A 23,242-nucleotide genomic window follows, 5' to 3' on the forward strand; every position below is an offset into this window, starting at 1 on the left:
TTCTCCCAGGATAGGCCCCGGGGGGCAGGGAGGGGTGGAAAGGAGGGCCATATAATAGGCATTGGAGCAGAGGAGAATTAAATTTATTCATCCGTAAGTCTGCATAGCTCCTGAACAAGGTCCAACGGTCAAGTTACTTTTTTCTGGTCCTTTTATAGCATACCATAAGGGTGCATAACCACATTAAGTGGAAAGGGACCCTACTGGATTTAATCCAGTGGCATCATACAAGCAATTACTCGTACCCACATAGTTAGTCCCCAGGTCTTGGGTACACTATACCTGGAAGCACAATATACCTTTTGCAGGCATCCCTTGGATAAGTTTTCTATATTTGGTTACTATGAGGTTATTAATTGGAAATGTCAGGGTACTATTTCCAGTAAGTGTAGGAACACAAGTAGCAGTGATGTCTAGAATATCAAGGATAGCTTTCTACTCCTCCTTTGGGGTTTCAGTGTGACTCTCACTGGGAACACAAAGAGGCAATGGCATTAGTGGAACTGTTTCCTGATTTAGGGGCATTAACCCATATACTGAAAAAATTGCTGTGATTTCTTGCTAAAGCGTAGGCTTTTGCTAAAGCCGTCACAGATTATGGTCCCATAAGTCTTTCTGTAAGGGAAGGGACAGGATTAGGGCAGCAGAAAATAAGGAAAAAGATAAGGGTTCCCATGAGGGCAGATAAGTCTTGATCTATAATCTTGGCCAAGCGGTCCATGTCTAGGAGGCAGTCTGCTTCTAGGGAAAAACTTCCCTGGTCAGCTTTACCTTAGGGTCTCCAACAGGTGTGCAGTCCGAGGAGTCTGGAGCAGCCCTTTGAGTTGGAAGCTGTAGAGCCAAGAGGCCCTGACGTTTTGCTGCAGAGAGGAACTTGGAATGGTCCCTTCCAATGGAGTTCAAGGACTGTCTTTCTCTTGTGTCATTTCCAAAAGATTAAATCACCAGGTACCAGATCATGAAAGGTCTGGTTGTCATCAGTTGGTGGGTCACGAAGGGCTTCTTTCATCTGGTGAAGATATTCTTTAGCATGATGCATTAAAGCCTTGCGCTATCGAGTCAGGTTAGAGTTTATAACAATGGGAGATAGGTGATGTTCTAGTAGCGTGGTATAGGCCTGCCAGTAACTTTTCATAACGGGTCAATCTGTGTTTTCCAGTGGGAATGAATCTGGTGGCCATCGACTGGTAATACCTTTGACCAAGGCAATCCAGACAACTCAGTTAGCTTTGCCTAATGCCATTGTGTTTGTAATACTTCTTTAACTACTTCACAACTTGTCCAATAAAACGAGTACCTCACTGGCTATTTCCCTAGGAACACCCCACAAGGGAAACACATTTTCTAATAACTACTGTTATAGCACCAGCCTTCCTACATGGGAAAGCTTCTATACAACTGGAACACATGCACTAAAGGTGGCAATAGAATGAAATTGATCTGTAAGTGTTTAAATGATCCAGCAGGTGCTGGAAATGTATCACCTGAGGTTTTTATGGTCTAACCAGAGTTATGGGTTTGACAAACCAAACATTGGTTATGAACCATTTGAGCAATTTTAGAGCAGTGGCCCCACCAATATTTTTCCATAGTTTGGATCATTTTGTCTCTTACATGATGAGTCATGGAGTGCAGAGCTTTTAATATTGGAAGCTTAAAGGACTCGAGAAGAACCAGGCAGCCATCCAGGCTCTCCATGAGTTCATGCTTAACATTGGATTTACATCTCTCAAATATCAATTTTGTTCCAATTTGGGTACATAGCACTGTTTATTATTAAATAAATAAGTTATCACAGTTTATTTCATTTGAATCAATCTTATAGAGTTCATTCAAATTGCATATCTTTATAATTCAGTACTGGCTGATTTGGCATCAAATGTGCCAAATCATTTCCTTGGTATTTAATTAATTCTTGTTCTGTTTGTTGTTGGGTTAGCAGTTTTATGAACCAATCAGTTTCTTCATTAGAGTTCTGGGAATTCCCACTCTAATCAATGGCATGTTTTAACATTATCAGAAACCTGTACTTGTCAGTGTCCTGTCCAGGAATTTTCTTGTAGATGAAACGCTTTGGGCTTTTTGTTGTTTAGGAAACTACCAGAGTAAATAATTGTCTGTAAATGACAACACTTTAAAATGGTCATGGTCTTGGCTGGGCGCGGTGGCTCACGCCTGTAATCCTAGCACTCTGGGAGGCGGAGGCGGGTGGATTGTTTGAGCTCAGGAGTTCGAAACCAGCCTGAGCAAGAGCGAGACCCCGTCTCTACTGAAAATAGAAATTAATCGGATAACTAAAAATATATAGAAAAAATTAGCCAGGCATGGTGGCTCATGCCTGTAGTCCCAGCTACTCGGGAGGCTGAGGCAGAAGGATCGCTTTTGAGCCCAGGAGTTTGAGGTTGCTGTGAGCTAGGCTGACACCATGGCACTCACTCTAGCCAGGGCAACAGAGTGAGACTCTGTCTCAAAAAAAAAAAAAAAAAAAAAAGGGGGTCTGATGAGAGTTCATTATAATAGTGACACAATTGACAAGGAGCTTGGCTATTTCTGTTGCATACAACATTTTAAGATTATAACTAGGATTATGACTGATAGCATTCTACCAGGACTATCAGATTTCTCCGAATTTCATATAATTTCTAAAACACTTATTGATAACACATCCATACAAATGTAGCACAAAGAAAGTTTAGCATTATTTATTATCTGATAATGCTTCCCATATAATTTAATATATCGAATAAGCCCAATTAGTTTAATATCTCTCTTTTTATAAAGAGAAGTATCCTTTAGAGATGTTCCAGGGGCCCATTTGGAAAATCCTAATGTTAATTCGAGGTCAAGAAAAAAGACTTAATTTAGAATTCGATTTTGGGAAGTTCACCAAAAATGTCAAAAGTTTAAAACATTTGATCAAAATAGGATCGCAGGTCACTGTGAATAACAGTCATTCATTTAACTGAAATGATAATTAAAAGACTTCAGAGGCAAATACAGAAAGACACATAGTTGTAGAAAAAGCTTAGTCCTTTTAATAGAGGACTCAGTTTTCTCAAATAATCAAAAATCTAATAAAGACAACATGAAGCACAGGAAATTTTCTTGGTAAAACACATAATCTTTATTTTTTTAGGCCAATTACCTAAAGATAAAGAAAAATCTTTTACAATTTCCTATTAAGACCAGACCAATAACCTAAGAAAACCTTGTTTTTTTAACAGAGAGGACCAAATTCTAGTTTTGCATCAGTATAATTTTGATATTAATGCTCAATTTTTTAAAAAAACATAAATAATTCCCTTCTAATCATAGCCAACTTGATCACACATAACATGCCTTTCACAAGATTCTTCTTCCAAAAACCTTCTACAACTCTCTTGTCCATTCGTTTTTTGTCCTATACTTTTATCATTTTGTAACAATTAGTCATTCTACTTTAGAATAAAAATTATTCTTTTTTCTCCTTAACATAACAAAACATCCTCACACCTTATAGCTTTTCCTTGCCAACAGCACGACTTACCATCCTTGTATATTTGCATATAGAGTTTTTCCCTTATGGTTTCTAGTACTTTTAGTTACATATATTAATTAGAATTGTTAACCCTTGGTAACCTTAATTTCCAGTGGACACTAGATTGCAAGCAATTGTGAACTGTTTGTCACAGCAACAATCCACAGATTGGCAAATCTATGAATGATAATTTCTAGAAGTATGTGCTTTCTTGTAGTAAAATTTGTTAGTGTGGCACAGAACCATGCTTATTTATGGCCCCAAATAGCTTTAGTCTCTGTAATGAGAAACTGTAGAGAAGGGGCTGGTGGTGGCTTCTGCCTATAATGCCAGCACTTTGGGAGTCCGAGGCAGGAAATCACTTGAGCCCAGGAGTTTGAGCCCAAGCTGGCAACATAGTGAGACCCTGTCTCTACCAAAAAAAATATATTTTTTTAATTAGCTGGGCATGGTGGCATGCACTTGTAGTCCTAGCTACTCGGGAGGCTGAGGCAGGAGGATTGCTTGAGCCCAGGAGTTGGAGGCTGTAGTGAGCTATAATCATGCTACTGTACTCCAGCCTGGGTGACAGAGTGAGACCCTGTCTCAATAAATAAATAAATAAATAAACTGTAGAGGAGGAAAATTTTTATTTCTATCCTCAGGTTTTTGTTTTGTTTTGTTTTTGCTAGGCTTGAGAATTATTTTTTGTAGAGATGGAGTCTTGCTATGTTGCCCAGGCTGGTCTCAAACTCCTGGACTCAAGCCATCCTCCCACCTCAGCCTCCCAAAGTGCTGAGATCACAAGCATGAGCCACTGCACCCAGCCAAGGCCTGAGAATTAAACCGTTTATACAGATTTCCCTCAGCTTCAACTTTCTATTCTTGATAAGAATGTTAAAACCTTTCAGTATATGAAGGACATCTTTTACATGGGAATTTTATCTTACATCGATCTAACTCCCTTATTTTTAACAATTATGCTTGGATTTATTATGAAAGTGAGATATTAAACAGCTAGCCATCATCTTAAGTTGTTTTTCTTGCTGACAAATTTTGTCATATAGACATAAGCTTGTTTTACCAGTAAACCTAGGTAGGAAGTCATGCGTTTGTGTTGTATTTTATCCTGACAACCCTGAAGACATGCCTGTTTAAATCAAGCCAACAATGTTATTTGCCAAAGGTCACTCAAGTCATATGACCTTGAAAAGCATTTGGGTTATTTTTTCAGAGACTACTTCATTTATATAAGCAATTATTTTTCTTAAAGCCCATTAAATAGAGCTCTTTACAAGTTAATTTGGCAATATCATAGGAGATAGAAAATTCAAACATATATATCATGCATACAGACATACATAAACATATAAACAGAAACAAATCTTATAGCTTTCATTTAAGAATTTTAGCCATGTGCCAGGTACAATAATACAAAACTCACCAATTTATTAATGATTCAAATTGTTTTTCTGGCTAATGAAACAAGATTTCCTGACCAGATGGCTAAAGCGGTTGAATAATATTTGTGAAAAAGACTTTCAAGTATTTTTTTATTTGCTTTCTGTAAAGGAACCTTATAAAGAGGCAACTTTTGATTCATTGACTCTTTCAGATGCCTCTGTGTACCAATTAAAGAATACATCCCATTGCTTTTATGGCATTTTGGATTCTTTCTTCTTAATGTGCCTCACAAGTGAACAATTTTATCTAGGTCAGAACTTCCCCACTGTGGCCACTGTCATTCTAAGTTGTCCTTAGTAAGGTTAACCCTTTTTTCCAAAAATACACAGGTTTGGGGCCCATAATTTTTGTACATAGCTAACTAGAGTCCCAGACTCCTCAGATTTGGAGGAACCCATTTTCAAAAGGTAATTCCTGAGGCTCCTAACTGAATTCAGTCCAGTTAATTAGCAAATCTGATTTGATCCTAGACCCAGTCCTGTCCAAGAATTGCTCAAATAAACTCAGAAAGCTCAAAACACATATTTGTGGAGCTTGGAATGCAAGAGCAAACTCATCCACAACCTGGCAGGTACCTTCACTTGGTTACTCAATGCTTCTGAGGGTTTCTGGATTGCTGCTTCAGATCCCACTTCTGACACCAAATGTAACAGAGTTTATTCGAGCAAAAAAAAAAAAAATGATTCATGAATCGAGCAGCAGCCTGAACCAATAAAGGTTCAGAGAGCTCCACGCAGCTATATTTATAGATAAGCAGTACTTATAGACAGAAAAAGAAAGTGATATACAGAAATAGCCTGATTAGTTGCAACTTGGTGTTTGCCTTATTTGGACATGTCTGAACAGTTTTCAGCCTGTGATTGGTTGAAAGCTCAGCTGCTGAGATTGGCTGAGATTCATCTACTTGATACAAGAATCTACTCTCAAGTCAGCCTGCAGTTGGTTTACATTTTAGGTTACAGTTTGCTACATAAGAAGGCAGCTTTAGGCCAAATTTAATTTAATTTAATACCTCCAACTTGAAAGTCAGCAACCAAACAAAACCAACCGAGAAACAGAAAAAAGGAAAATCTGAAGATTTTTGAAGTGTGCATGCATAACTTTGATAAAAATAAAAATGATGATTTTTTTTTTTTAGACAGAGTCTCACTCTGTTGCCCCAGGTAGAATGCAGTGGCATCATCATAGCTCACAGCAACCTCAAACTCCTGGGATCAAGTAATTCTCCTGCCTCAGCCTCCTGAGTAGCTGGGACTACAGACACGTGCCAAAATGCCTGGCCAATTTTTCTATTTTTAGTAGAGATGGGGTCTTGCTCTTGCTCAGGCTGGTCTTGAACTCCTGAGCTCAAACAATCCGCCCGCCTTGGCCTCCCAGAGTGCTAGGATTATAGGCATGAGCCACTGTGCCCGGCCAAATCAGCCTCCTTTATACATAATGATCTTTCAAGACATCTTCCTCAGATTATATACGAAAATAGTTTGATGTGTGACTATGTAACTAAAAAGATAACTATTGTATTATATACATATTTTCTATTTTCTGTGTATTATGATGTTTTGGCATCTTTTACATACAAAAACAAAACAAAACAAATAACCCAAGTTTTCTGGCCAAGGAGACACTGCTTCTCCTGGGGCTAGTCAATTTGTAGAGACAGTAAAATGGGTCAGCCAGGGGCATGACCTTGGTTAGTCGACAAGCTAACTAATCCAGAGTTATACCTCCTATGTCTGGTCCATGCACCCCAGGAGGCCATACTGCTCTGTCTTAAACTGTAAAAACTCATTGAATTGCACACTTTACATGGGTGCAGTTTTCTTGCTCTTAAATTATACCTCATTGAGAGAGAGAGAGAAAATATGAAGAAATGGAGGTAGACATGGCCTCCTTGGAGAACTCACAGTCAGGATAGTAACTGCTCATTTGCATACTTAGGCTCCCTCCTCCTCACCTATCCTCGACCCCACTCCTATCTTGGACAGAGCATCTCTCTGGCCCAGCCAGAGAGATGCTCTCAAGAAACAGCCCAGTTCTCTAGGAGGCTGCCATAGCATTGAATTGTCCTCTCTGTCCCCAGGATTCCAACCTGTCTGTGCACACGGACAACCCGGACCTCACTCCCTGCTTCCAGAACTCCGTGCTGGCCTGGATCCCCTGCATCTACCTGTGGGCTGCTCTGCCCTGCTACCTGTTCTACCTGCGGCATCACCGTCACGGCTACATCGTCCTCTCCCACCTGTCCAGGCTCAAGACGGTCAGGGGCTCAGGGCTCTCCTATGGGTTGGGCTGGGACTAGAGGATTTTGCTTTTAATGAGCCCGTCCCCACCCACCCAGCTCCTCGGCTGGACTAGGTTCCCCAGCCTCACCTGTCCTGCAGCTTGGGGCATGGCAGCCAGCCAACTGGGTCTACAGCCAGCTGAGATATTCCTGGCTTGGGAAAGTTCAAGCAAGTTCAGCAATGCTCTCCCCATTCCCAAGAAGCTTCTGGTCACCACCCTTCCCAGCCCTCAGGGCCAGGCCCAAGCAGGTCTGGTGGCTTCAGGTGTAAAGACCCCGCCCCAGCAGGACTGTCCCTGTCTTCGGGGATGGGGGCTCCAACCTGTGCCCTGTTCATAGGTCCTGGGCGTCCTGCTGTGGTGTGTCTCCTGGGCGGAACTTTTTTACTCTTTCCATGGCCTGATCCACGGCTGGGCCCCTGCCCCCATCTTCTTTGTCACCCCCCTGGTGGTGGGGATCACCATGGTCAGTGTGGGGCCCAGGATGCTGGGTGGGGGTCTGGGTTGTGGATAGTGATGGGGGAACCCTGGGCTCTGTGGAGAAGGCTCGACACTGGGAGTGGGAAGAGGATGGGGGTGGATGGGGAGGAAGGAGGCAGTTCCAGATGTGTGTGCTCTGCCCGGGCCTTCCCTGCCCTCCCTGCACAGCTGTTGGCCACCCTGCTGATCCAGTATGAGCGGCTGCAGGGGGTGCAGTCCTCGGGCGTCCTCATCATCTTCTGGTTCCTATGTGTGTTCTGCGCCATCATCCCCTTCCGCTCCAAGATCCTTTTAGCCAAGGCAGAGGTAAGGGGGGAGGGTGGGGAGAGGGGAACCTGCCGGGTCCAGCCCTGTCTAGGAGGGTGACCTCAGAGCTCAAGGTCACTGCTGGGTCCCAGGCCCCTCCGCTGCCCCCAGGACCTCCTGTGCAATCTGTGTTCCCCCCTTGCTGCACCTCTGCCTGGAAGCAGGCTGGGGAGGGCACCAGTGTAACACAGGGGAATGGGGCAAAGATGCTGTCGTCGTTGACAGTCGTGGGAGTGCAGGGGCCTGTGCTGTAGCGCCCCTGCCCCCTGCACCAGCAGCAGCACCAAGCACAATGTCTGATGTGGGTGTCGGTCAGCGTCTGCATAATAGACACGTGTGTACATTCTGTCTTACCTGGAAGTCCCATTAGCACGTTGTGACCCTCTCTTCCCAGCTTCCTTGGTCCCTGGCCTTCCTCTTGACCTCGAATGGAGGTGGTGTCGGGTGGTGGATGGAACCCTGGGGGTCCTCTAGTGCCTCCCGTTTCTCCATCTCGTTGGGATGCAGTCAAGGAGAGTGGCTGGGAGCACAGGCTCTGGACGATCCACTTACTCCCTATGTGATCTTGGGCCTAACCCTTGTTGCCTAACCCTTTGGTGCCTCATTCCCTCACCTGCAGAATGGGTGTCTTGAGATTTCCTGCCTGTAGATTGTTGTCCCAGTTAGATGAGGCCATGAAGGTCAAGTGCTGGCACAATGTCTGGCCTAGAGCAAGTCCTCACTGAACCCCAGCCCCTGTGGTCCTTCCCTCTCCCCCAGGATCCTGCAGGTACTGCCCCCAACCCCAGAGGAGCTGCCGCCCAGGGCCCTCCCCAGGGCAGGGCTGCAGGCTCAGGCTCCCCTGGTGCTTCTGACACCCCCTCCCCTCTCCCCCCAGGGCAGGATCTCAGACCCCTTTCGCTTCACCACCTTCTACATCTATTTTGCCCTGGTGTTGTCTGCACTCATCCTGTCCTGCTTCAGGGAGAAACCACCGCTTTTCTCCCAAAAGAATGTCGAACCTGTGAGTTTGCCGTAGGGGGTGTGGGGGTTCCACAGCTCACAACTCAGCCCTTGCAAGCAGCCCCCAAAGGGGGAGAGATGACACCTCCACAATCTGTGCACTGGGGCTCGGAGCAGGAGGAAGTGAGGGGCTCCTCCCTTCCTCTCCCCTGCTTTGAGAGGGTGGTGGGCATTCTTGACTCCACCATCCCATTCTCTCACCTTCTAGAACCCCTGTCCAGAGGCCAGTGCTGGCTTTCTCTCGCGCCTATCTTTCTGGTGGTTCACAAAGTAAGTTGGCTCTTTCCAACAGCCTGGGCCAGAAGGAGGGGGAGAGATTGGAGGTGGAGTGGGGGAAGGGGAGCAGGTCGGAAGTTCAGAGTCCTGGCTGGCCCTGGGCAGGTGACGGTGGGGGAGAGTGTCTGTCTGGGCTGCATGACTGGGTGCAGAGGCCTGGCCTGGCCCAGCTCTGCTCCCAGGCTGCAGGCCAGCCCTGCACCTGGTTGCCCCGGGGACAGGCCCAGGGGGCTGGAAGGAGACTGTAATTAGTTCCCAGCGCTTCCGTCTGGGATAAACCTGCAGCTTGTCATCTTCTTGGCTGCCCCTCAGAATGGCTTGGGCAGGATAATTGTGTCTGTGACCTGGGTGACAGCTCATTAACCTGCCACACTGAGGAAGCACCTGAGGCCAGTGCTGAATCCGCCGTGCGTGTCCTCCCGCAGGGCCCAAGCCCGCACGGATGTCAGCCCCAGGGCCTGGGGGGAGATGGAGCATGTGGGCAGGAGGAGGAGGGGGCTAGAGGTAGGACCTTGGGAGGGAGAGGCAGAGACCTCCAGCCTGTTCACTGTGGGAATGGAGACACGTCCCGTGGTCACAGCACCCAAGGGAGACCCTCCTTTCTGGAGACCCTGGGGCCCTGGAGACACCGGCCGGCCCCCAGCTCCAGGCTGCTAAATTCTGACCCCATGTGGGGCTGCCTGCCACCTCCACCCCCCACCCAGGATGGCCATCCTCGGCTACCGGCGTCCCCTGGAGGAGAAGGACCTCTGGTCCCTCAATGAGGAGGACAAATCCCACAAGGTGGTGCAGCGGCTGCTGGAGGCATGGAGGAAGCAGGAAAAGCAGGCGCCACGGTGAGCCCTCCCTGTGCGCCCACGCCCACCTGCCAGCCCCTCACATACCCCAGGTCCCCTGCAGATGACGCTAGTGGGCCTGGGATGGTCACACGGGGTGGTGGGCAGAGCAGGTGCAGGTGATTTCTTGGTGGCCTCAAGGCCATTATGTGGGAAGCTTATGCCTGGACAGGGCTAGTTCTCCCCAGCTCTAGTGAGGGCAGAGAATGGCTGGCTCTTTCCTACACTTGCTCTGCCCCAGGCCCCGTCCTAAGAGATTAGCTCATTTAACCTCTCAACAGCCCTACATTGTGGGTTCTGTTCTCCCCATGTTACAGATGGGGACAACTAGGCCCGAGGTCCCCTAGTGGACGGTGGCAGAGCTGGACTCCACACCCAGCTGTCTGGCCCCAGAAGTCCCGCTCTCGGCACTGCACTACACTGCCGGACTTACGGGGTAGATTCCGGGGACTTCCTCCAGGAGGGGAAGGAGCCAGCACACCCCCACCCCAACCCGGCCTCCTCTTTCTGTCTCTGGCCAACTGCCGGCCAGGAGAGCTGGGCTCAGGGTCATCCTTCCCCAGCGACTTCTGCCCCCAGGACTGAACCCTTTTTCCTCCCACTCATGACCTCGGATTTCGGTGCTTCCTCAGCCCAGCCTCCTGGTTGCCACTAGCTGTTGGAGGAACAAAGACTGGGCCTGGCTAGCAGTATCTTGGCTTCCATGGCTCGAGCCTCTGGGAAGATCTATGGGCCCCCAGTCTTCCTGCTGCACCTCTCTCTGTCCCTCCAAGCGACCTTTGACCCCGCCCCGCTCAGCTGCCCAGTGCCTGGGCCACTAGCCATCCTTGCCCGCATCTCCCCTTCACTCTTGGCGTCCACCCTGGAGCCAGCCCTGGGGAGCTAGGGAGAGGCCAGAGGCCGGAAAGAGTTGGTTTTGTAGTCCACGGGGTCACACTCTGGCCACCCTCAAGATGCCCTCTAGCACCCGAAGACAGAGTCACCCACACAATCCTCACGTTGTCTGTCCCCCTCTCAGTTCTGAGAGCCAAACAACCAGCTCCCTCCTCCTCCTCCTCACTCCCAGCCAGCCCAGTCTGGGCCTTGGCTCCATGGGGCCCCTCACCCATTCCACCCACTGCTCCTTCCTCCCCGGACCAGAAGCAAGGCTGAGGCAGCAACTGGGAAGAACGTCTCCAGCGAAGATGAGGCGCTGCTACAGGCTCGGCGCAGGCCCCGGGGGCCCTCGTTCCTGCGGGCCATGGTGACCACCTTTGGCCCCAGCTTCCTCATCGGAGCCTGCTTCAAGCTCATCCAGGACCTGCTGTCCTTCGTCAATCCGCAGCTGCTCAGGTGTCTCCTCACTCCCCTCGCTGCGGCCCTGCCAGAGGGCTGGGCCCCGGGGAAGGCGACACCCAGTGAAGAGAACCCCAGGCCGGGAGCGGGAGGGGCTGTCTCCACTTCCTGTGTGACCCTTGGCAAGTGGCCTCGTCTCTCACCTCAGCTTCCCCATTTGCGTCCAACTTAGATTGGCCGGGTGCACCCTGTGTGCCAGGCACCGGGGTGAATATGTTACCAAGCGTTCTCTGGAAATATTTCCAGCAGTCCTCTGCGGAAGTACCCTTACTCCTGTTTTACAAACGAGAAAGCAGAAACAGAGGTGCAGTGACTCAGCCAAGGGCACGCAGCTAGGAAAGAGGGAATCGGCTCTGAGTCCAGGGCCCGGAATTCCAGCTCTGGTGCGCTTTTCACCACCGTCGGGCTCTGCCGTCTGCCATCTGCCATCACAGCGGTGGCTCGGACTAGAAGGAGCTCTCAGATGAGGGGGTGGGAGGGAGAGCCGCCTAGCAGCCGAGCCCCCAGCCCGGTGCCCCTCCAAGTGTGCATTCATTTGTTCCGGGAACATTTGTTGAGCCTCCCGGGTACCAGGATGGTGCTAGTCACTAGGGATACAGAGAAAAACAAGATACGGTCTTGAGGTCTTGCGGGAGAAACCAGCGTGTACACCAGTTGGAGTAAGTGGGGGCAACGCTGTTCTCAGGAGTCTGGAAAGGCCTGGGAGGCCAAGAAAGCCAGCCTGGGACAGAGCAGGAAACGCTCGTCAGCTCAGGAAGTCACAGGGTCACAGGAACAAGTCGGCAAAGATAGAGGGGAACGTTCAGCCTAAGCTAGTCACAAAGGCCCGAGACAGCATGACTCAGGGACTCCAGGTGTTTCTGAGTTTGGAGGCTCTCCTGCCAGCAGGGCGGGGGAGGCAGGGCAGGGCTGCTGGGTGGAAGTGGGCCAACCTGTCAGATGGAGGCCAGGCATGAGATAAGCCTCCCTGGGAGCTGCTCTGGAGCTGGGGTGTGGCCAAGGAGAGGGAGGAGTCAGGGGCTACCTGGGCTCCGGCCCGGCCCGGGGGACTGGAGGATGATGGATCTCTTGCTGAGATGCTGGGCTCAGCAGGAGCAAGGTGGCCGTGTTGGGCGGGAGGTGCTGGTGGGCTCTCCGGGGTTGGGGGTGGATGGGTGCCCAGCTAGCTGGAGGTCACATTATCAGGGCCAGCAGTGGAAGCCCACGGTCCCACATCTGTGGCTAGGTGTTCCCAGAGAGCCTGTGCAGGGGGCGAGGGCGGAGTGCTCCAGCAGAGCCCTAGGAATTCCAACAGGCCAGGGTGAGCACAGGGCAGACTGGAGGGGCCAGAGCTGGGAGAAGAAAAGAATGTGGAACTGAGGAGTGAAGTGCAGAAAGTGCTTCCGGAGGTGCGGGGATGAGGGGAGTAACCTCCCGTGAAGAAAGTTGGCCAGTAAAATTGAGCCTGCAGGAGGCACCATGGAGTTGGTAATTGACTCTGCAAAAATAGAGGCTGGGACAGAGCAGAAGGGCCTGAGAGCAGGGGCTGCGGTGGAGACGGGGCCACGGAGGTCTAGAAACTTGCTGTAAAGAAAGGGATATTGGCCGGGCGCGGTGGCTCACGCCTGTAATCCTGGCACCCTGGGAGGCCGAGGCGGGAGAATCGCTGGAGCCCAGGCGTTCGAGGTTGCTGTGAGCTGTGATCACGCCACTGTACTCTGGCTGGGGTGACTGACAGAGACCCAATCTCAAAAAAAGAAAAAAGAAAGGGGTGTTCATTTCCTAGGGCTATGGTAGCAAATCACTGCAGATTAGGTGGTTTACAACAACAGAAATTGATTCCCTCACAGTTCTGGAGGCAAAAGCCCAAAATGAAGGTGTCGGCAGGGTTCGTTCCTTCCAGACGATCTGGAAGAGGATCTGTCGCATGCCTCTCTCCCAGCTTCTGGTAGTGTCTGACAACCCTCGGCGTTCCTGCCTAGTAGGTCATCGCTCTGATCTCTGTCTTCCCGTGGCGTTCTCCTGTGTGTGTGTGTGTGTGTGTGTGTGTGTGTGTGTGTGTGTGTGTGTCTGCAATTCTCCCTCTTCTTTCTCTTATAAAGACGCCAGTCACGAGATTAGAGTCTACCCTACTCCAATATGACCTCATCGCAAAGACCCTATTTCCAAATGAAGTCACATGCACAGGCACCAGGGCTTGGGACCTGAGCTTGTCTTTCTGAGAGACACAGCCTGTAACAGAAGGGGAGGCCTGGCTATGACCCTGGCTGGAGGGCTCCAGGGGTCCCAGCCTGTCAATAGGCGAAGGTGCAGAGCGGCTGGCAGAGGGGAAGACGGTGGGGACCAAGGGGAAAGGGGCAAGAACGGAGTGCGTTCCCCGGGGAACAGTGGGAGGGCAGGAGAAAAGGAAGAGGGCGAGTGTTTGGAGTGCAATGTGTGGCTGGCAGGGAGTTCTCAGTCGGTGGCTGAGTGGGCAGACAGCTGCTGAGAAGGGCAGGGCATGGGGACAGGCCGGAAGGTAAGAAGAGAGGGTCGAAGAAGGCCCTGGGAGCGGAAGTGGGTTAGGGACCTGCAGAAGGTCACCAGGCAGCTCTGGGGGCCACTGCAGTTGGGAGGATGGATTTGAGGGGCGAGAGTCTGTCGTGGTCTTGTGGCAGACTGCAGAGCCCTCGGCAGCCCACCTTCCTGCCGTGTGGTTCAGGAGGTAAGAGAGGCAGGCGGGCGAGGCTGGTGGTGACAGCGACAGAGTGGGTGGCAGGGCCCACGGGGGATAGGGAAGGAGGCGAAGGCAGCAGCCTGGTGCAAGGATGGGGGTCATGGTCTTGAGGCGGCTGGGCTGACCCTCCCTCCTGGGGGTGGGGCGGGGTGTGGGGTGGGGGGACGGGCTGGCAGGCCCCACCTGAGAGGTTGCAGAAGCAGGGGCTGCTGGGGAGGCTGAGCACGGAAGCCGAGGGCTGCAGAGAAGGGAGCAGCTGGGACTTCGGACACCCCCGCCCACCTCGTGCCTCTCTTTTCCCCACAGCATCCTGATCAGGTTTATTTCAAACCCCGAAGCCCCCAGCTGGTGGGGCTTCCTGGTGGCCGGGCTGATGTTCGTGTGCTCCGTGATGCAGACGCTGATCGTAAATCAGTATCACCAGTGCATCTTCGTGCTGGCGTTGAGGTTCCGTACGGGGATCATAGGTGTCATCTACAGGAAGGTCAGCTGGAGCAGGACATGGAGGGAGAAGGGGGCAGGCCAGCCCTGGGAAGCTTGTGAGGGGCTCACAGCTGAGTCCCCTACTCTGCTGTCCCCCTGCAGGCTCTGGTGATCACCAGTTCAGTCAAACGTGAATCTACTGTGGGGGAAATTGTCAACCTCATGGCAGTGGATGCCCAGCGCTTCATGGACCTTGCCCCCTTCCTCAACCTGGTGTGGTCGGCACCCCTGCAGATCATCCTAGCAATCTACTTCCTCTGGCAGGTAACTCGAACACTGACCTCTGCTCCTTCTTCTGACCTTGCTGCAGAAGGGACAAGAGAGGACTGTTCTGGAGCCCAGATGAATGCCTGTAGTCCCAGCTACTTGGGAAGTGGAGGCAGGAAGATTGTTTGAGCCCAGGAGTTCGAGGCAAGCCTGGGCAACACAGCAAGACCCCATCTCAAAACAATTAAATAACAAAATTAGCCAGGCGCGATGACATGCACCTGTAGTCCCAGTCCCTGCAGAATGGACAAGAGAGGACTGTTCTGGAGCCCAGGTGTGTGCCTATAATCCCAGCTACTCAGGAGGCCAAGGCAGGAAGGTTGCTTGAGCCCAAGGCCAGCCTGGACAGCATAGTAAGATCCCATCTCAAAAAAAAATTAGCGGGGTTCCTGTAGTCCCAGCTTCTCAGGAGGCTGAGTTGGGAGGGTCACTTGAGCCGAGGAGTTCGAGGCTATAGTGTGCAATGATCATACCTGTAAATAGCCACTGCAATCCAGCCTGGGCAACATAGCAACACCCCATCTCTAAAAAGAAAGAGGCCAGGTATGGTGGCTCATGCCTGTAATCCTAGCACTCTTAGAGGCCAAGACGAGAGGATCACTTGAGGTCAGGAGTTTGAGACCAGCATGAGCAAGAGTGAGACCCCATCTCTGCTAAAAATAGAAAAAGTAGCCAGCGTGGCAGCACACACATATAGTCCCAGCTACTCAGGAGGCTGAGGCAGGAGGATCTCTTGAACCCAGGAGTATGAGGTTGCTGTGAGCTAGGCTGACACCATGGCACTCTAGCCTGGGCAACAGAGGGACTCTTGTCTGAAAAACAAAAAAGAGGAAAGAAGCGAGAGAGGGAGGGAAGGAGGGAGGGAGGAAGGAAGGAAGAAAAGTAAGGGATAAAACAGAGGGTTATTCTGGGTAGGCAGAGAGGATATGGCATAGATACAAGAGCTTCCCTAGGTACTGGGGCAGGGGAGGAGGAGCAGGACTTCAAGGATGCTGGTGTCTGCAACTGAATCTTTCCAGTTACCCTTCCTGTTACCCTTCCTGCAGAAGCCAGGGGAGGAAAGAGGGTCTTGGAGGCAGGATGGGTATGACCCTGGCTGTCATTGTCTATATGTGCCATCCTGTGTGTCTGGACACCCTTCTACATCTGCTGTTTGTCCCTATGGTCATTATCTGATGGCTGGCTGCTTCTGCAAATGTGTGGTCGTTCTGTCTTGATCTGTTTGGCCAACCACCATCTTTTGCTTCCTGCCCTGCTCCATGTTTCAGGCCAACAGGACTGTCTGTTAGGTTCTGTTGGTAGACTTTGGTTATTTGTTCATCTGTCTCATCTATTTGTGCCTCCTCAGAACCTGGGTCCCTCTGCCCTGGCTGGAGTTGCTCTCATGGTCTTGATGATCCCACTCAATGGAGCTGTGGCCATGAAGATGCGTGCTTTCCAGGTAGGTGCTATCACAGGTGCACTGGCCCTGCCTGGAACACCTGGCCAGCTGCCTGGGGGAGGCTGTTCACTAACCCGGGGGCCCCTCCACCGCCTTGCTTACTGAGTATGGACAACGACTAGCCACTCGCACAAACCATAGCTCACTCTGCCCTCACAACTCTGAGAGAGTTTTAGTAACATTCTCATTTTGCAGCTGAGGAACCAAGGCCCAGAGAAATTATGGCAGTCCAGAATCAGGTAGAGCTGGGACTTGAACCTGAGTCTTCTAGTCTAATGAAATCTTTCCCCACTAAGCATAAATAGCCAGTCATTCAGTCTGTTATTTGCAAACATGTGTTGAAGTCTTCAGTAGCTTCCCACCACCCATAGAATAGATGACAAACTCCCTTAGACCACCCACCAGGCCCCTGCTTACCTTGCCAATCCCTCACCCCCACCCCCACCCCCACCCGGGGGCATGGCCAAGTTTCAGCCAGCCTGACCTTCTTTCTTTTCCTCGAAGCACCAAACTCAGCATACCTCTGGGCCACCGCACATACCATTCCCTCTGCCTGGAATGCTCTTCACCCCTTCTCACCTGCCAGCTCCTTTCCTTCCTTTACCTCTCAGCATAAATGTCACTTCCTCCAGGAGCCCACCCTGATCACCCAGTTTGTTTCCCCGCCCCAACCCCATTGCTGTCTTGCAATGTTATTTTCCTTCAGAGCACACATAATGATTTCTAATTAAGCATTAATTTGGATAATCATTTGCTCATTATCCGCCTCCTCCATCAGACCGTCAGCTGTATCATGGTCGGGGCCTTGTCTGAATTGCTTAGCAGGACATCCTCCATGTCTAGCACATGCCCTGGCACACAGTAGGCACTCAATTAAATAGGGGTTGAATGAATGAACTCATCCGCTGTGCCAAGCCTTGGGTTAGCATCTGGAAGAACAAAGAGAAATAAACAATTCACACCCTCAGGAGGCTCACATTCTGATGGGGAAAGCTACGTAAGGGGAGGGTTATGGAACGAGAGGAAAGTGCCACCTGCCTTAGAAACTCAGGGAAGGGGGCAGAGGATGCTGCCTGGGAGGGTCAGTGACAGTGGCACTGAGGGTGGAGCTGGACTTTGTCAGGCAGAGCACACGGGGGAGGCAAGGGCCGGGCATGCCGGCACAGGGTGGGAGGCCGGGGAGGGCAGCGGGTGTGCCACCTCCACTCTTTCCACCGTGCAGGTGCAGCAAATGAAGCTCAAGGACTCACGCATCAGGCTGATGAGCGAGATCCTAGCTGGCATCAAGGTGCTGAAGCTGTACGCCTGGGAGCCCAGCTTCTCAGAGCAGGTGGAGGGCATCAGGCAGCGCGAGCTCCAGCTGCTGCGCAAGGCAGCCTACCTCCACGCCCTCTCCACCTTCTTCTGGACCTGCACCCCCTTCCTGGTAAGGCTCTCTCCTGGGGCTGGGCTCCTGCCTCCCGCTGGGCCAGCCCAGGGCTCTGGGTGCCCGGGTGTGGCTGGGGCCCAGCAGACTCCACCCCGATACCCACCCGCACTCTGCCCAGGTGACCCTGATCACCCTCGGGACGTACGTGTGCGTGGACCAGAACAATGTGCTGGATGCTGAGAAGGCCTTTGTGTCCGTGTCCTTGTTCAATATCTTAAAAATGCCCCTCCAAATGCTGCCCCAGTTAATCGGCAACCTGACTCAGGTAACCGCGCGTGGGGCTGGGGATCCCGCTGGATTTAGGGCAGGTTGTCAGGTCAGGGAAAGGTCACTTAGGGTCAAGGGGTAATCAGGGAGAGTTGCTGGAATCAGGGCAGGGCCACTGGTATTCTGAAGAGTTGTTCAAGGTTCAATGAGGTCACTGGGATCAGGGGTCATTTGGGGTCACAGGAGTTCAGGTGAGGTCTCCGGAGACAGCCTCCTCTTAGCAACCAGGACTTGATCTTTGGGCCGTGGGAGCCATGGAAGACTCAGTCATGGGAGGGGCCCAAGTGCCATCGTCTGGGCCCTCTGGGGGCCCTGCCTAGCCCAGGAGGTTGGGGACAGGGCAGGGGTAGGAGGAGGGGGTGGGAGTTGGGGTGGAAGAGCACAGTCTCCAGGGCTCACTCACCCTCCTGCAGACCAGTGTGTCTCTGAAACGGATCCAGCATTTCCTGAGCCAAGATGAACTTGACCTCCAGTGTGTGGAAAGGAAGACCATCTCTCCAGGTCCAGAGACTCTCCTCCCGGGCTGTTCACCCCAGTCCTGGCTCCGGAAAATCCTCTGCTCCAAGCTCTCTCATTGTCCTATCACAACCCTCCTCTTCTTCCTCTTCACATCCGCTTTAACTTTGTGACCCCCTTTTCCTCCTCCTCCTTCTCCGTCCTCTGCCCCCCTAGGGCTCTCTGTACCTCTCCCGCCCTTCCTCCCCACAAGGGTTCCCCTCCCCTGGCCCGGGCCTTCCTCCCCTCACCCCTGTCCTCTTCCCCGCATCCCTCCCTGACCCTGCTCACCTTGGTCCTCCCAGGCTATGCCATCACCATACACTGTGGCACCTTCACCTGGGCTCAGGACCTGCCCCCCATCCTGCTCAGGTACCAGCTTCTCCCATCCCTTCCCTGACACCCACAGTGGGCTGAAGATCAGATCAATAGCAGCACCCAGCCCCCACCCCCAGGGTCTTTGAATGCAGAAAGAGCCTCAGCTTGCCAGGATGGTGTCTGGACGGGAGGAGGGCTTGAGTCTCCAGGTGGAAGATTGGGGACCAAAACCCTGGTCTCCACCTCTGACTGGACTCCTGGGCTCCTTGCCCCTAGGCTAGACATCCAGGTCCCAAAAGGGGCACTGGTGGCTGTGGTGGGGCCTGTGGGCTGTGGGAAGTCCTCCCTGGTGTCTGCCCTGCTGGGAGAAATGGAGAAGCTGGAAGGCACAGTGCACATGAAGGTGAGAGGGGCAGGGCTCCTGGGCAGGTCATGGGGCTCAGCCACAGCTTGGGCAAGCCCCAAGGTAAACTCCTCCCGCGGCCAGGGCTCCGTGGCCTACGTGCCCCAGCAGGCGTGGATCCAGAACTGCACTCTTCAGGAAAACGTGCTGTTTGGCCGAGCACTGGACCCCAAGCGCTACCAGCGGGCTCTGGAGGCCTGTGCCTTGCTAGCCGACCTGGAGATGCTGCCCGGTGGGGACCAGACGGAGATTGGAGAAAAGGTACGGGGTCCCCTCCCATCCCTGAGAAGCCAGCACATACAACTGTCCTCCTCAACCCAGCCCAGGTCCGTATATTCATTCACTCATTTGATCATTCATTCACACATTCATGTAACATCATGCCCAGCTCTGTGACAGGCACTGGGGGAAAAGATCTATTACCTGTTTAATGTGTGGACAGGTAAGGGCTATAGAATGCCCTGGGGCCAGGTGAAAGCCTGTGCAGGATACAGGGAGGGCACTGGGGGGATTTTGCATAAGGAAGAGCATCACTTTTAGCTGAGTCTTAACAACTACAGAAAAGGAGCTCATCATTCATCTATTCATTCATTCATCTGATTTTTATTAAGCACCTACTATATGCCAGGCAATAGTATATACCAGGCTAAAATCTCTGCCTTCATATAGGTTACATTCTAGTGGGAGAAAGAGACAATAAGAAAGATAAAGAAGTAAAATATATATTAGATAAATAAATATATATTAGATAAATGCTCAGAAAAAATAAAGCAGGGAAAGAATACAGGAATACCGGCAGGACTAAATTGTTAGGGTAGCTTGGGAAAAACCCATAAGAATCAGAGACCCGAACAAAGAGCAAGGCAGGGCAGTGGCTCACGCCTGTAATCCTAGCACTTTGGGAGACAGAGGCAGGAGGATCGCTTGAGGCCAGGAGTTCAAGGCTGCGTTTGTGCCACGGCACTCCAGCCTGAGTGACAGAGTGATACCCTGCCTCAAAAAACAAAACAAAAAACTGAAACAAAACAACGGCTGGAGCGAGCCCTGTCTGGGGCCACAGAGCCCCATCGGGGGGCACAAAGCCCCCCATCTGGGGACCATGCAACCCTGTCTGGGGGCAGGACATCAGAGGCAGAAAGAACAAGCGGTGAAGAGCCTTGGAGGCAGGAGTGTGACTGGGAGTTGGAGGACCAGCAAGGAGGCCAGTGTGGCTGAAACAAAGTGAGAAAGAGGCTCCAGAGTGGTGACCAGGCTGCCAGGTCATTTGGGTTCCATGGGTCACTCAAAGGACTGTGGCTTTTGCCCAGAGTGATGAAAGCCATTGGAGGGTGTGAGCCCAGGAGCAGTAGGTGAACCTGGACGGGCATTCCAGTGCCCTTTGGTGTTACTGGATGTTAGGAAGTGGAAGGAGGGTTCAGAGTGAGGCAGATCCTTACTGACATTGGTTAAGAGTTTGGACTTTACTCTAAAACACATGAGACATCGGTGAAAGGTTTGGGGTGTTGATCAATTAATTTTTAACTGTGGTAAGACACACATCACATAAGATGTACCTTCTTAACGTTTTTTGGAGGGCGGGGGCAGACAGTCTCACTCTGTCACCCTGGGTAGGGTGCCCCAGCGTCATAGTAGCTCACTGCAACCTCAAACTCCTGAGCTCAAACCATCCTCCTGCCTCAACCTCCTGAATAGCCAGGACTACAGGCATGCACCACAGTGCCCAGCTAATTTTTCTATTTTTTAAAGTACAGACAGGATCTCACTCTTGCTCAGGCTGGTTACAAATTCTTTTTTTTTTTTTTTTGAAACAGAGTCTCACTCTCTTGCCCGGGCTAGAGTGCCATGGCGTCAGCCTAGCTCACAGCAACCTCAAACTCCTGGGCTCAAGCAATCCTCCTGCCTCAGCCTCCTGAGTAGCCGGGACTACAGGCATGCGCCACCATGCCCTAATTTTTGTCTATATATTTTTAGTTGTCCAGCTAATTTCTTTCTATTTTTAGTAGAGACGGGGTCTCGTTCTTGCTCAGACTGGTCTCGAACTCCTGACCTCGAGCGATCCTCCCACCTCGGCCTCCCAGAGTGCTAGGATTACCGTGTGAGCCACCATGCCGGCCTGGTTATGAATTCTTAACCATTTTTAAATTTACAGTTCAGTAGTGTCTATGCAACCAATCTCCAGAAGCTTTTCATTTTGTAAAAGGGAAACTCTGGCCGGGCGCGGTGGCTCACGCCTGTAATCCTAGCTCTCTGGGAGGCCGAGGTGGGCGGATCGCTTGAGCTCAGGAGTTCGAAACCAGCCTGAGCAAGAGCGAGACCCCATCTCTACTAAAAATAGAAAGAAATTAATTGGACAACTAAAAATATATACAAAAAAAGAAATTAGCCGGGCATGGTGGCCCATGCCTGTAGTCCCAGCTACTCGGGAGGCTGAGGCAGGAGGATTGCTTGAGCCCAGGAGTTTAAGGTTGCTGTGAGCGAGGATGACACCACGGCACTCTAGCCTGGGCAACACAGTGAGACTCTGTCTCAAAAAAAAAAAAAAGCGAAACTCTATACCTGTTCAACAATAACTCCCCAGACTCCCAGCCCTTAACAACCACCATACTGTTTCCTATTTTTAGGAATCTGACTGCTCTAGTGCCTTAGTCCATTTTTCTGTTGCTTATAAAGAAAAGGAATTTATTTCTTACAGTTCTGGAGGCTGGGAAGTCCGAGGTTGATGGGGTGCATCCGGTGAGGGCCTTCTTGCTGGTGGGGACTCTGCAGGGTCCTGAGGCCGCACAGGGCATTGCATGTGAGGGGCTGTGTGTGCTAGCTCAGGTCTTCCTTCTTCCCGTTCCACTCCCGTGATAACCTATTAATCCATTAACTCAATAATCCACGAATGGATTAACCATTCATGAGGGTGCACTTCTTAAAGGCCCTACTCCCAATATTGCCACATTGGGGGTTAAATTTCAACATGAGTTTTGGAGTTTTAATATTGAAACCATATTATCTAGGCATCTTGCGTGAGTGGAATCATACACACAGTATTTGTGACTTATTTCATCAGTATAATGTAGCATGAGTTAGAATTTCCTTGCTTTTTGAGGCTGAGTGATACTTCATTATTTGTGTTTATCGCATTTTGTTTATCCATTCATCTGTCAGTGGGCGCTTGGGTTGGGCAGGAAACCAGCTGGGCAGGGTGGTAGAGTAAGGGAGGAGGATGGCCTCACCTATCCGGGGAGGACTGTGAGAGCCACTGCCCCTTCCTCTGTGGCCTTACAGCTTTGCGGGGACAGCCTCCTTCTCCATAGTCCCCGAAGGGAAGTTTTTCTTGTTGTCTAACCCAAGTCTTTCTCGTTGCCCTTTCACTGCCTGTGAAATGTGGGTTCAGAGACCTGCCTTGCTGAATGACAGTGGACAGGCCTTTGTCCCCCTGGGCCTGTCTGACCCCCTTCCACTGAGCCCCCACCTCCCACCACCCTCCTCCTTCCAGGGCATTAACTTGTCTGGGGGCCAGCGGCAGCGGGTCAGTCTGGCTCGAGCTGTCTACAGTGATGCTGACATTGTTCTGCTGGATGACCCACTGTCAGCGGTGGACTCCCATGTGGCCAAGCATATCTTCGACCAAGTCATCGGGCCAGACGGTGTGCTGGCAGGCAAGGTGAGGCCTGCCAGGGGCTAAGGGGGGCTAAGGTGAGATCTAGGGCCCTTGGAGAGAACTGGTGGGAGGCTGGAGGTTTGAGTGAGACCTGGAGGTGTGGGGGCCTAAGAAGCAGGCACGTGGGTTTGATGGTAGGGGACGCCCATGGGGACGCACACCCCTGAGGCACTAAGCAGGCTGTGGCTAGCACGGGGTGAGCCGCCCATGTGCCTGTCCAGCTCCCTGGCACACGGGTTCCTCGCACTCACTCTGTGGCTCCATGCCTGTGCCAGGGGTGTTTGCTGAGGCCAGTGGGGGTAACAGCCTGCTGCCTTCTC

The 23,242-nt window shown here is 51.3% G+C and overlaps 1 protein-coding gene across 1 annotated transcript in view; it reads left to right on the forward strand.

Annotated features, from left to right (window-relative positions):
- ABCC3 (ATP-binding cassette, sub-family C (CFTR/MRP), member 3) overlaps window positions 1–23,242 on the forward strand; it is a 56,827-nt gene that overhangs the window by 17,779 nt on the left and 15,806 nt on the right. The window contains exons 2-18 of the mRNA XM_012662693.1: window positions 7,041–7,217; window positions 7,581–7,706; window positions 7,889–8,026; window positions 8,904–9,029; window positions 9,237–9,298; window positions 10,009–10,140; window positions 11,281–11,472; window positions 14,477–14,654; window positions 14,756–14,917; window positions 16,269–16,361; window positions 17,584–17,787; window positions 17,909–18,055; window positions 18,471–18,558; window positions 18,858–18,924; window positions 19,147–19,273; window positions 19,358–19,534; window positions 22,758–22,925. Coding sequence (XP_012518147.1) covers window positions 7,041–7,217; window positions 7,581–7,706; window positions 7,889–8,026; window positions 8,904–9,029; window positions 9,237–9,298; window positions 10,009–10,140; window positions 11,281–11,472; window positions 14,477–14,654; window positions 14,756–14,917; window positions 16,269–16,361; window positions 17,584–17,787; window positions 17,909–18,055; window positions 18,471–18,558; window positions 18,858–18,924; window positions 19,147–19,273; window positions 19,358–19,534; window positions 22,758–22,925 — 2,364 coding nt within the window. The remainder of the gene's footprint in view (window positions 1–7,040; window positions 7,218–7,580; window positions 7,707–7,888; window positions 8,027–8,903; window positions 9,030–9,236; window positions 9,299–10,008; window positions 10,141–11,280; window positions 11,473–14,476; window positions 14,655–14,755; window positions 14,918–16,268; window positions 16,362–17,583; window positions 17,788–17,908; window positions 18,056–18,470; window positions 18,559–18,857; window positions 18,925–19,146; window positions 19,274–19,357; window positions 19,535–22,757; window positions 22,926–23,242) is intronic.

This window comes from Propithecus coquereli, unplaced genomic scaffold (genome assembly GCF_000956105.1).
Source record: "Propithecus coquereli isolate 6110/MARCELLA unplaced genomic scaffold, Pcoq_1.0 Scaffold119, whole genome shotgun sequence".
Classification (NCBI taxonomy): Eukaryota; Metazoa; Chordata; class Mammalia; order Primates; family Indriidae; genus Propithecus; species Propithecus coquereli.